Source organism: Vollenhovia emeryi, unplaced genomic scaffold (assembly GCF_000949405.1).
Source record: "Vollenhovia emeryi isolate VEMERY1.0 unplaced genomic scaffold, V.emery_V1.0 DF939150.1, whole genome shotgun sequence".
Lineage (NCBI taxonomy): Eukaryota > Metazoa > Arthropoda > Insecta > Hymenoptera > Formicidae > Vollenhovia > Vollenhovia emeryi.
Genome location: NW_011967216.1, coordinates 1601779 through 1615655, shown reverse-complemented (window position 1 = coordinate 1615655; position 13877 = coordinate 1601779). Strand labels below are relative to the sequence as shown.

The 13877-nt window shown below is 37.5% G+C and overlaps 1 protein-coding gene across 1 annotated transcript in view; it reads right to left on the bottom strand.

Annotated features, from left to right (window-relative positions):
- Nucleotides 1-13877, bottom strand: part of LOC105565636 (collagen alpha-1(XXII) chain) — a 248581-nt gene that overhangs the window by 16355 nt on the left and 218349 nt on the right. The window contains exons 6-8 of the mRNA XM_012018998.1: nucleotides 6694-6777; nucleotides 1597-1678; nucleotides 681-775 (exon numbers count right to left, since the gene is read on the bottom strand). Of these exons, the coding sequence (XP_011874388.1) occupies nucleotides 681-775; nucleotides 1597-1678; nucleotides 6694-6777 (261 nt within the window). The remainder of the gene's footprint in view (nucleotides 1-680; nucleotides 776-1596; nucleotides 1679-6693; nucleotides 6778-13877) is intronic.

Below are 13877 nucleotides of genomic sequence, written 5' to 3'. Positions count from 1 at the left end.
GAGTGATCCCGGATTCAGGCGCATTCAGGCCGCCTTCAATATCGTACCTACGCCCGGATCTTCGGACGCGATTGTGGTCCCTACAGTTTAATATAACGAGATGTCTACACCTCGCAGGTAGCACAGAATACTCCCTCGACTAATAAAATCCTATACCGCGATCTAAATAGCTAAATAGGACAGTATAACGTAACGGTCTACGTACAATTCTATGTACATTGCGGATAAATTTTGAAATAAGATAAGATACAGTTCATATTTTTCAATCGATGATTTATGCGCGTACATATTATATTATTGTAAACTATTGTCTGTTGAAATTTTTTCTTTCGTTCTGTCGCAAATACACACTTGTGCAATAATTGCAAAATAAATGGCCACAGTGGTAATTACGATGAAATAAAAGTAATTATATGATTCTCATTAATTGGGATAACTTCTTAATAAGTTATTCCATTTATGGTAATAATTTCAACCGATAATTCAATTCAATCGTTACTAATTATTCAACTGTATCGATTTAGGTATTACTGGAGAGAGAGAGAGAGAGAAAAAGAGAAGGGGGGAGGGAGAGAGGGAGAGAAAGAGAGAGCACAAGAAATAACAGTCTTTTTTTGTGACTGTTCATCTTGGGATTAGTCTGTAAAAAAGTTTGTTGATTGCGCGCGTAATGCACTCACCTCGTCGCGGCCAGGCGGGCCAGGAGGCCCCGGGGGACCCCTGACGCTCTCGCCCTTGTCCCCTTTGTCGCCCTTCTCGCCTTTCGGACCTTTATCTGAAAAAGAACGAATGCACCGCCATAAGTCTACGCAACTTCGTCGCTCTCTGTTTTGACACGCCCGGGTGATTTATGCGCGCGAAAAGTAGATTAAAAAAGTTTGCTTCATATTTTATCATCGTTTCTTCGACACGATACCTCCGAAGTCGACGTCGCGCATCGACGTCGGCTATAGCGAAATTAATAAACGATTTTTAACACGCTGCCCTATCTTTCCTAAGCTAGGGATGTCGGATTTAAAAAAGAGAGAGAGAGAGAGAGACAGAGAGAAGATATTGATGTTTCGGTGCATTGATAAATTGGAAAACTGTCAGACTAAAACTGTCCCAAAATACTGATACGATATATTGATATTTTGAGATAGTTCGAATATCCTCGCAATAAATTAGGAAAGTTGCGCTAGCGTGACAAAAGATAATAAATAAATATATCCGATTGTGAAACAAATTTGATTTACATTTCTCAGTGTAAAATAAAATACAAATCTCATGACAACAAATAAATGCACATCAGGTGTGATGAGAGATGAAGAAAAAAAAATGGAAAAATCGAATTAGCAGTAACAGTTGTTTCATTCGAAAATATCGAGACAAAATAATCTTGAATTGAATGATTTTTGGAAATTGAATTATGATTTGGATTAATTTAAAAGACAAGGGGCACGGATGTTTTCATAAATTGATTATTTTCGTGACTCTAGTTACATGTATAACAGTATGCTATGCATACGATGTTATGTCAAATTCAAATATAATTCAATAAAGCATAATATTTGACGAGGGTTGAAAAATCGTCAGCTACTTGACGACCTTACTTACAATCTGGATTCGGAGGCGGGGGCGTGATGAATGGCGGCGGGTTACTCTCTTCACTTTTGTCTTCGTCCGTATCTCGACTGATCTGAAAATGTATCACAAGCAGTGCCGATAAGATCGGATTACGCCATCTCGTTAAACGATACATAATAGGACGATTATCGACGTTGTTGTCACCGTTCGTCGATCGCTAATTCAGGATTCCGTGCAGGCGTGCGAGTAAACACTGCGTGTAATATTTTTATTTACAGCACTTACAAGTAGTTGCGACGAGAATAGCGAAGCAGCGGTCGATTTACCGAGCCGATCAGTTATTTTAAATGCTAATTACGGATGTTTTATAAATCACAATATTGAAGCGTGACGCGAGGACGTATCCACTGCTTTCGATTAGCTTCGCAAAGAGACGACAAATATTTGCGAATTTAAATGCTCATTAACATTGCGCTGATCGGATTTATTTTTGCAGGTGGTATCGGATGCGGGAACAGGAATTGAGATCGATCTGTAATGCATTACCTACAAGATGACATGTGAAAGCTGACAGCAGAACGTAACGTATGTAAGTCATAAAATTTAATACGCAATTTGATTAGATAATGTGCGATGTTATTCTTACGTTTCGACGCATCCCGACTATCACAACTGCCATCGCAAATTGTTAGTCAGTAGTATAAATGATCGCATGCGCCAGTTGTGTGAACAATACAATGTCCAAGTAAAGTTCCTCAGACGTGATACCGGACCTGTCTTGTACGTTAAAAGCGAATAATACATCAAGCAGTGACGGTGATTAATGAAGTTCCAAGCCAATCAGGCAGTATGGTTAGCACACATGACACCAGCCCTAAGTGTTTTCCGATAATTATCGGTAACGACGGCGCTTTATCGGGCTGAGTCGACGTCCGGTTAGGATTTTTCGGAGATCGAACGCGTTCTTGCGTTATTACAAAAATCGTTCCCTACTTCCGTTATCAGAAATCTGTTAAATTTGCTCAAATGTACCAGAGATATATCATACTTTAGTCACATTTTCTTACTTGGGGAGAAAGATTAATATATAAAGTTATTCAATATTGGAAACTTTTATACAATTATACGTTCTTGTTTCATGAGATTCATAATATCTTACTCGTACGCGTTTCTGTACTAAATTTTCAAATTAATTCAGCGACCATTATATAAATGTACTCTGTGAATGAATAATGTCTAGGCATTGAATAATTAAAATTTATAAAATTTCAATATAATATGAAATTTAAAATCAATGATAAATGATTTCATTATAATTTAAACCACTTATATATGTTTAACTTTTGTATATACATAATTGTATATATATATATGTATCTGGACAGGTGTATACATATACAAAATTATAAACGCACCGAAAGCTATATGCATGCATTACTAATGTAGACAAGTATGACATTTGTCTCTTTCTTTTGGCGTTGAAAAAGAACGGGTTATATTCTATTTCTAATAACCAGGCGAAAGCACGCAGTACAATTCGTTTTTCAAACGTTCGATTCGGTCATTTTAAATGGGGATATTTGAGACCTACTCGTGCAGTGTTGTATGAGCCCAAACAGTTGAATATCTTCGAAACTATTGTTCATTACAAACTAATTTTTTTTCCCGACAATCCAATATTTCTCGAATACAATTTAATGAAAGAAAACTTGGTGGCGGATTGTATTTCTCGTTACAATGAAGATTCGGATCTTTTTTTCGATTGAGGATTTTGTAACATTTTTTTAACGTACGTTTTCAGTTACGTTGCGTATTGGAACACTACAAACACGTGCAAGCGCGAACAAAAAATACATTTGTCGCATCTGTCGCGCTGCTGCAATAACGTGTAGTATCGAATAAAACAAAAGGAGTATCCTCAGCGTCCATTCGTATGTAACTTACATTTATTGCGCACGTTTCGCTTATTTTACGCTACGGTGGATTTATAATTTCGCATGTAAATTAGTGTCATTCGTTATTAGGGGCACAACAGTTATTTGCAGGTACAATGCATTCGTATAATGAGAATTTAGAAAATAAAGTGACAATAACGCGTAAATAGTCGTTGTAATTTGTAATACGTTATAATGAAGAGTTGCAAAAACGGAATTTTGTCATTGTACACCGTAACGTTTGCGCAAAGGTTACCACGGGGCTATTAATCGCGCGATTGTTATGATCTCACACTTCGTCAGAATTTATAAGCGTGCATAATGGTGATAATAATCCGCGATTCTTACGTGCTATTTCGATATCTGCCCGGCTACGCGAGATTTACGGCGCGCGGTCGGCGGTAGTTTGAATAATTATATGTATTTCGACGTGCACGGGGGTTACATCGGCGAACCGACGAAAACGTGCGCGCAGGGAATACGGGCGGGGTTTTCAGTTTCGGTGAAAGCAGAGCAGACAGAGAGGGAGAGAGAGCCGCTCTGTGCGCGCGGCACTCTCGTCATATTTAATTCGTGCCTTTTTCCTCCTCGTATACGTTCATACCTCGTATATGGTGGAATTGCGCGAGGCGTGCACGCATCCGCACGTACGCGGCCAAGGAAGAACGGCCGTAAACACCTGCCGCACGAGTCGCAGTAACACGTAGCGTCACGACGACACGTCGCCGTCGCAACCCCGGGCGTTACCATCGAAATCGTTCACCCGGTACATGCCCTGATCAGCTCTCCCATGCACGACCGCGTCTTTGCATCCCGCCGCCGTACATTCCCGGGGCTTTCCGCGAGAGTGGGATTTTACGGGTGAAATAAATTCCGCTCTTCTCCGCGCCGCGAAGAAAAGCTCCCCCGTGCGCGAGCCAACCGCGACTGAACTTGGACTGCATTTCCGCGCGAGCGGGGAAAGATCCCCGGCGAAGGATGCGGGATTGCTATCATAAGAATACGCATTTACCGTTATTTGTTCGATGTATCTCGTTGAACTCTGCAGTCGGACCGGATAAACGTCGGATCGACTCGCGGAGCCGCTGATCGTTAGACGTTACCTGCAGTATTCAACGTGGCTCTCCGCTCGATTACTATGCGGTGAAACGGCCGATATTCCTTCCAACTGCATTTAATAACTAAATGCAGTTCTAGTCTTTTAATATCATGGTCGCGCTTCTTGCACTCGAAAACCCGATATTTGATTACACGTCAATCATATCGGCGATTTATTATTTATTTATTACACGGTAAACGCACATATGAAGAATTTTGCGACGTGTCTAGTAAAGTTGAGAGATTGATAATCATTTCCGCTGGACGAGATGGTATCGTGGTATATGTAACGTGAATCGTGTTGATCCAATGAATTCAGCAAACGGTAAAGACTTCGGAAACTAGGTCGAAGACGAGTTCATCAAAATGCTATTGGTCTGATACGGATCACCAGTCTCTGTGACACAAACTACCGCCTCAACTTCTAGAAAGGCGGTTCATTCGGCATATAGCAAAGCGAGTCGCAGTCGATTCATTACCGAATTTAGCGGGGAAAAGCGAGTCTCTCGTCCGTTTCTCTCTCTCTCTCTCTCTGCGCGACACATTAGACGCATCGCTGCAGCTTGTTGAAAGTTAGCCTGCTGACCCGCGCATCTGATTCGTTCCCAGGAGTGTATCAGAGATAGTTCTTCTTCTTCTTCTTCTCCACATGATTCGCGTGCGCAATTTACATTTGCGTCATACGTGAGTTTTGCAGAGTTTAGGACTCGCACTAACGGAATGTCGCAAAGCCGGCAGAAACGAGTCGGTTTGCGAAAATTGTTTACGAAATTAATTAGTTACAAGCCTCTCTCGAGGATCAATTTTTGTTTAAACCAATCGTCTGCTTTGTAGAATTACATGAATCGGCGCACGCGTGAATCGGTAACTGTGAATATGATTCGAACAACTGAACCCTAATTTATTTATTCTAATGCTCCGGATATTGCGAAACTCACGGGAATCGCGGATGTTTCTTTTAAACAATTTAAACGGTAAGCTTGGCTTGATATAATTTATTACGCGCATTGTTTCGGAAGTATGCCCAAATTTCATTCGGATCACGTCCAACTTCGTAATGACTATGAGTGGATGGCAAAGATGGAGTGGCGGCAGGACATTTCGGGTAAGCAAAGTTGCCAATGCGAAATCCTAACAGAATTTTCGAGATTATCCTGCCGGTATTTACGAGATTATCCGCGTAACCTAATTTCTCGTTTCCTCTCTCCTCCGGCTTTCTCCTAATGGCCGACAACTTTTAAGAAAGTTCTCATTAAAACTTCATTCCATTATAAGGATTAGTTAATTTGAAAGATATAAACCACAATGTTATCAGTGAAGAAAATCAATAATTATAAATTGAATTATAAAATATATTAGAGGAGATTATTACACGTGGCTCATTTAAGGTAATTATTTTATTAATTACCCCATAATTGAATTTGGCGGTAAGCACTTAAGGAATATTGTAACGTGTTATAATCGTATTAATCTAATAGAACGAAAACTAGATTATATTTCAAGTTCAAAAATAAGATTATAATTTATGATTAAGCAAGACGAGATCAGAAATCATTTTGTATGAATAATTTAATATGATATAATGGTTTAATATAAAAAATTTAATAATTTAATATTGCACACGGTGTGTGACTGACGATGTATGTAATCATTCCCTTCTTTCATTTAGCTCGTTCAAGTTTCAAAATATAAGATTAATCTTTGTTAAATCACAATATAATCTTTGTAAATTTTCTGAAGCTGTATAACCAAAAGTATAGAGAATGAAGAAAAAAAATTAAGCTGAAATAAGTTCATAAGTTGTTTTAGCTTAAATATACTCGTGAAAAGAATCTGGGAAACGTTGAAAGCTATAGTGTTATAATATTATAAATGATTATATTTAAATTATATTAACGCTATCTCGTTTAATACATTTTTTACATGCTTGCGAATTTCCAAACCCATTAGTAGTATCAGTAAATTATTCAAGATTCACATCAACGGTTATAAGTTAGTATTTGAGCGGTGAGTACAATGGATTGGTTAGTGAGTGTATTGTTAATATGACATGAATTTAGCCGAAGCCGGAGCCCAATTTGTGTCAAACGTCTACCTTATTTAAATCAGTGTCGCCGGAACCGTAGAACAAATTGACATCATAATCGCCAGAAGCGAGCTCTTCATCTGAAGCTGAAAACTATAAAAACACGTGGCATTAATAAATGAACATCAGCAAATTATTGATTCTAACGATACCCTTCGATGTAAACAGGTGCTAAAAAGTGAAATAATGCAGACATCCATTAGGGGCTTTAGTTTCGTTTTTAATAAGTCAAAATGAAAATTGAGATTAAGATCGCACTTTTTTGCCACGATTTAATCTCATTTTCTAGATGTGTTATAATCCTAAATTTGATTAAAATCGTATTATTTCAGTTTCGTAATATAAAAATTTTAATAGAGAAAAGTAATACGAGTTTATTATTATACGTAAATACATTTAAAATTAAAACTAATAAATTAAAACTGCTAAATGTTATTCTTATATAATAGATATTAAATGTAAGAAAATTCTGTTCGAATGAATTATTGTTCGAATTATTTAAGTAATTAATTAACCGTTTAAATTTATAGGAGAAAAAAACTTAGAAAAGAATTAAATAATTCGCAGCGATTTAAATTTTCCATTAATAATATACAGACTGTTGATATTTTTCGCAGTTCAAGTTGGAGAAGTAGTGCGAACGTCTCGTGTCGTATCTGTTCGCATAAAGTCTCTGTACGTGAACGGTGTCACGGTGATTTTTCGCGGCAGCGCGTTTAAATTTGCCGCATTTAATTATCTCTAAACCGTCAACGATCTTGGGGTGTTTGTTCGACGCGCGTCTTTATTGACGTGCATTCAATGTCACCGCGCTATCGCCGTGTCGTCATTTGCGTCGCGAGACTCGAGCGGGTAGCAGCGTGTCGTGGCATTACTTCTCGAAAAGCCGGTTCTACATCGATGGTAGCGTCGCAAATCATAGATTCGATCAATCAGCGTTGAATTAGAACCAGTCTACGACCCTTGCGAAACTACGACGCGACCAATGTAGAACCGGCCTAACGCGATCGCCGCGGGTACTAGTGCGACAAAGGATCGTTCTCTGGGTATACGCGAAATGCACGAAATCTTATTAATAATAAAGAATCACGACGATTCCATTACTCTGAAAGCCTTCGAGCCAACGATAGGTGTTTTATTAAGCCCTCTCCATTCGGATATGTGATAATGGGCAATGATAATGGACACGTTCTGTGCAATCGGTGAAAAGCTTGACGCGCGGCGCGAAATCTATTTTAAGTGTCATCGAGACAATTATGGTCGCTAAATATCAAACTGGCGAGTCGTATTACGTATTGAAACTGTGATTGTTTATTGGAGTGGGCTATTCTGTGTAATTTCATAGATTCGCCTGTATCGCATTGTCCAATTTTACGCCGTATTTAAATAAAATTTGTCCATCGTTTTCGTATTGAGAGTGCGGTGTGGCGCGCGATTAGTCTGGTGCGATTCAACAGAGAATCGCGATAGTTTTCAGACACAAGAATATTGGGTGTTCGATATACGTTTATCGTGTGGAGTTGGTGTTAAATTTTTTACCGCGGCGGCAAATGGGTGAACAGTTTCGGCGGCTTGTTTTTAACGGCGTCACAGCGAGCGGTTGTTTACATAAAGTCGCTTTGTTATCGTTCGCGCGGTGTGAGCGTAGGAGCCGGCACGAGCTGTGTGCCGTATTATCGCTCGGGATGCGATCGTGACAACTAACGGAAAACGCGGATCATTTGTGAACAATTAACGTGTACATCCACCTGCGAGGTTAATAAACGACGAGTATTTAATCGAGATGAAGTAATATAGAAGAATTACAATGCTTCTTTCACGACATTCAACAGGAAATAGTTCTGTGACTAACATGCGACGCGCTTGTAGATTCGAATAAATCCCGCGCCACACTTGATATTTTTCGATTAAAATGGTCATCTGTTATCTATTATTTTGAATATTATTCCCGTTTACTGAGAACGCGATATGTGAATTATACAGATCGAATAACTGACGGCGATATATATATATATGTTCATTAATAATATTTCGTGTATTTCTCAGGATTCCGCGTCGTAGTTAACGTCGGAAGTGGCGCGCAAAGTGCCGCGCGATCGTCATATTTTGGTGATTAGTGCGCGCGCGATCGTAATTAATCGTGTTTTCGCGAGTGACGTGTGAGCAATGGAGGAACCTGCGAGGAAGCCGGAGGCCTGGGAAGCATCGGGTGAGACGACAAGGCAGCCGGGTGGTGGCGGTAAGCGTAATTTATTATTCATATATTATTTATCGCGTACTAATCGTCCATTTCTATTTATTCGGCAAGTCATGGGGTAAGAATGAGAGAAAATGATTTTTATCTAGAAACTCTTATAAAAGCTTACGTTTAAAATAATTTATTTAAAAGACGGACTAAAGGAAATCGATAACAGTATTTTCTTCAAATATTCATGACTCCGAATGTTAGAATAATTTTGATTTTATGTCTGCATTTCGAGAATCAATTAATTATATGATGTAGCTGTAACTTGGCCATTGCGCGTCGCGTAGTGTCACTGACAATGAATGATAAATCTTTTATTTTAATCCGAGGTATTGGATTTGTGAATGTTATAGACAGATATCGCATTTCGCAGATCCATTGCCTTGAAATGGATAGGATAGGACAGATTAGCGCAATGTTTAACTCCGGACTATGTATAATGCCCATCGATCCATTGTGCATACAAGAAAGCACACGCACAAAGCTCATACACCGAATGGGGTTTATCACCATCGACGTGTCATTAACTTGTTTGGCACATTTGATCACTTATTGACACATTTCGGTCTTGTAATATGAAAAGAATAGCCATCATGAGGCCACAAATTGCTTGGAAGTTTTAGTTAGTTGTAAATTTGAATTTTTGGGTACAGAAAGAATGATGGAAAATATGTTACAAAACTAGGGCACGCTCAATAAAAAGTGACAGAGGAACGATAGAATAAATAATTTTGGCAAAAGAGAAGTAGTCTTGAAATCTAATAAAGATGTTCCATTAGATTATTCAGCGCTCTGTACACAGATAAGATTCTCAGAAAATTACAATTATAAATACTCTAAAGATATGATATATTAATTTTAGTATCAAGTATATTAGGATTAATTAAATTTTCGAGTGCATTGTTAATAATAAAAAATAGTGAGCCTGAGAAATAGCAATCAAAGTAAACTATGGATAAAAGTAAAAAGCTGCCAACTCTGAAATATAAAGCTTTTATTTGATATAAAGCTTTTTTTTATATTCACGTCATGTATAATGAAGATTGACGCTAGAAATAGTTAATTAAATATATTGCGCGTGTGTTAATAAGCAATAAAAATGAATATATTTACCAAACGCGTAGCGGAAAATTAATATTTAGACATGTCTTGTTATTTTCCTTTCTGTTTGTTCTTCTCAAATATTTTCATATTTTCTAAATAAACTTTGATGGTTTGCATTCGACCTACATGTATCCAGAGTTAAATATTATAAAATTTGGTACAAGGAAAAGAGTAATATGCAAAATATGCATATAAGTATGTGTAAAAGAGGAGTACAAAAATATTTTACAATCGCATATTTTTTAATCGCTAATTTATGTAACGAAAAATGTGCTAATGTCTATTTTTATTTAGAATTATAAATTGTACTTTATATTGCGCCAACATTATTTTAATCTTTTATATCTTATCCATTTATATTTATTGGCAATTTATTTTTATATCATTTGAAAGTAAACCTGCGAAATTTAATCAATTTCATTGCGATACTGAAAAGTTTTCAATATATAATGAGGAACGCTGGATCAATGATCGTTCACAATGAAATACCGCGTGTATTAATAAATATATATATTGTATGAATATCCCATAGATTGCGCTTCGTGTTGATTCGAAAATTCACCGTTCCTTTGAATGGTATGCAAACATGAATAAGCACCTTACAATGATGGGGGAAATACGATGCCACACACAGCATGGCACAAAATGAAATTGAAAACGTATATATCTCGATTTTGATCAAATTAGATTTATCTGATCTTCTACATAGTAACTCTGTGTTTCATACGTTTGATACCAGTTCATACTACAATTTCCGGGATAATTTCATATACATCAGATACAGTACATATCACGCCGCAGATGAGCAAATATGTAAACAAACGCATCTATTGAACACGGTATTCGTATCAAAACCAGCAATAGTATCGAAAGCTATGCATCGAGTCGATTGACTTATCATGTCATTGTAGGATGATTAATTTACTTCCACGAAATGCTACACATTAATCGGCGCTTTATGAATGTCGGCACATCTCTAAGAAATAGGACTTATTAAGATTTATTGTTAAACTTTAGCTTTGTAAAAGATTACCGTGTGTATGATAGATATCGTGTATTAGTAATCCTAGATTTTTTCGGCTTCTCTTCCTTCAGTGCTCGTTGATTTCCGTTTAAATATCGGCATTTTCCTGAAATTTCTCGGAATCGGTATCGAATAAACGTATCTTCGAGAGCGGAGCACTCGAAGGAAAGTGCACTCGACCTCGATCACAGACAAGCCCAAAATATTCGATGATATAGAGGGAAAATATCGCTGCATTTGCAGCGAGTATTTCACGGCATCGAGTGGAGGTTAGGGCTCAAGTACAAGGGTATTAGTCGTACAATATGTTGATCTGTCTTCGGAGATAGTTCCCCGTATTATATCCATGACAAAAGATTTTATTTTCACAATGCTTCAGAAGAGATAGAGAATACAGACGATGTTATTCATAGCGAAATTTCTTTCAAGTCAGTTTTGATCTTAAATCGACGAAGAAAATGTTGGACAGATATCATTACTTTTTATGATTTTTAAATAAACATCTAATATACACCCAGACGTACGTGTCTAAAGATATCTTTAGACGCTGTCTGAATTAGAAATTAAAACATTAAAATACTGCTAAGAAAAGATCTGTGTCAAATTGAATAAGTAATATTTTATTTTTTCTTAAAAATTTGCTTTTTATGGAAAGTCTCTCAGCTTAAAATATGATTAACGCTATAATTGATTAGAAAAAATGTATTCTAATTTCAAAAAAGTTAGTGTCTGCAAATTCTGGTAGACTGTATAATTTATTTTTATTCCCCAACAAAGAAAATTAGGAGTTAAAAATTGCAGTATATTTTTACTTCGTTAGAAAATAAAACATAATTCTTAGATTAAAGCTATTTATCGTGAATTTGTTTTCCAATCTCGTATCTAAGTACGCATTTCGAGATCTCAGTAAAAATCTCTTAATTTCACGTACTGAGAACGGATGGACGCGCAGTGTAAATGGTACACGTGGGAAGCAGTAGGGAAATGGATGTAGTTGTAAAATCTCTCGAAAGAGAGTATTATATGAGGCAAGGGGCTGTAAAAGAGTTGGGCTTGACGAAATATAAATTTCACGGCACGTGATGCGAGTGTGGAACTTACCCGTTACACTTGCACGATGCTAAATAGTAAAGCAAACTGAAAAATCGGCGCGTCTGTCTCGCCGCGTACACGTAGATAAAGCAATTGGACGTATTGATTAAATCGGTCCCGAGATTTTTTCAGGCTTCTATAGCGACTCCATATTTTTGCTGAATTTTATACCAGAAATCAAGTATTTAAATAAAAGACTTTTCACTTGGCAAGAGAAAATACCGACCTAGAAAGCAGGCAAAAGTTTTCGAAGCCCTTAATAAAAAATAGTTTGGACGTAGAAAGAAAAATACGGGAAATTTTCCAGTTAAAGTTTTAAAATTTAATGATATAAATAATGCACAGCATTGGAATTTAATTTCCTTTCTTTGTCGTAAAACGACATGAAAAAGAAATGTATTACTTTAGCGTTCTCTATTCTCGTCATAACTTTCGCGGTGCCGTAAGATTCAGGGGGGGGGGGTCAACGTTATTCCCGATTGTGAATAACGACGAATTATCGTCGCGCGCATACGTACAGGCATATACAGGCTGCTTCTAAATTCATGGCCGCGAGCTGCAAATAACGATAATTTCAACTTGCCGCAAGTCACAAAAGGAAATAAAGCGCGTGGTAACTCGATTTACGCGAGCGCTCTTGGGGGCTTTTTCTCTTTTTTTTTCTCCCTCTCTCCCGCTGGATTTTATACCTTTTTCGATACGCTTGTGTTTTATAGAAGGGCATTATCGGCACCCACGCGGTCTACGTGCGTTTAACCGTGTCTGAGCAAATTTACACATAGCTCGTGCAAAAGCGACTTACATTTTTGTGAACGCGAGTGCGGAGACGCAAGTCGTTTCTCATGCATGGATTCGCGCCTTTGGATTAAGAGAGTTTCTTGTAAAACTATACGCGGCACATAAGTACTATAAAAGTTTTATTTGTTCAGGATTCTCAGACGAGTCTCTTAGTTAAACATTTGATATCCACTTTCAATTGACACAGCCAGACAGTGAAAAAATTGATTTCTTTTATTAAAAGTTTAGCAGAAAAATGGTCTGTTTCATTAGAATTATCGATTTCCCATGTATAAGACTTATAACGACACGCGAAATTCCACAGTTAAACTTTCAATAAAAGGGCCGTTCTTAATCGTTTAATATAAATAACTGAATATGGAATGCTTGAAACGTAGGAGTACCTTTTCAAGATTTACTCCGTGCAATGTCCAGTCAGGCGGATTTCACAATGACGTATTTCCGATATTTCAGTCAGATCGTAGTATGAATAATTCATACAGAAGCTCCAAGTTTGATTGGGATATCGCGAAATGACGTCGAGTACTTCGATTTATATTTGATCCTACTTGATTTTACTCTAAAAGGCGTAACAATGCTTTCCTTCCACGATTTATCATATCAGTCTTGTAAAACTCATTCATCAACAATAATTATTATCGCGAATTAAAATGTTATTGCTCGTATTCTTTATGCATAATAAAAAGGCGTACAAAGTTGAAATGAGATCTTGGTCTACGCGAAAATGCGGATAATGAAAAATTCTTGCTGGAAAAGCTGGTTGAGTCTTTTATGTGAAATTTAAACTGCGAATTTTTCGGATTAGCCAGGGACTTTACATTAAGCTCAGAGAACATGTATTCCCGAGACTCGTAGAAGAGTCACTCTATCTCTTCTCTCTCTCTCCTCTCTCTCTCTCCCCTCTCCCCCCCCCTCTCTCTCTCTCTCTCT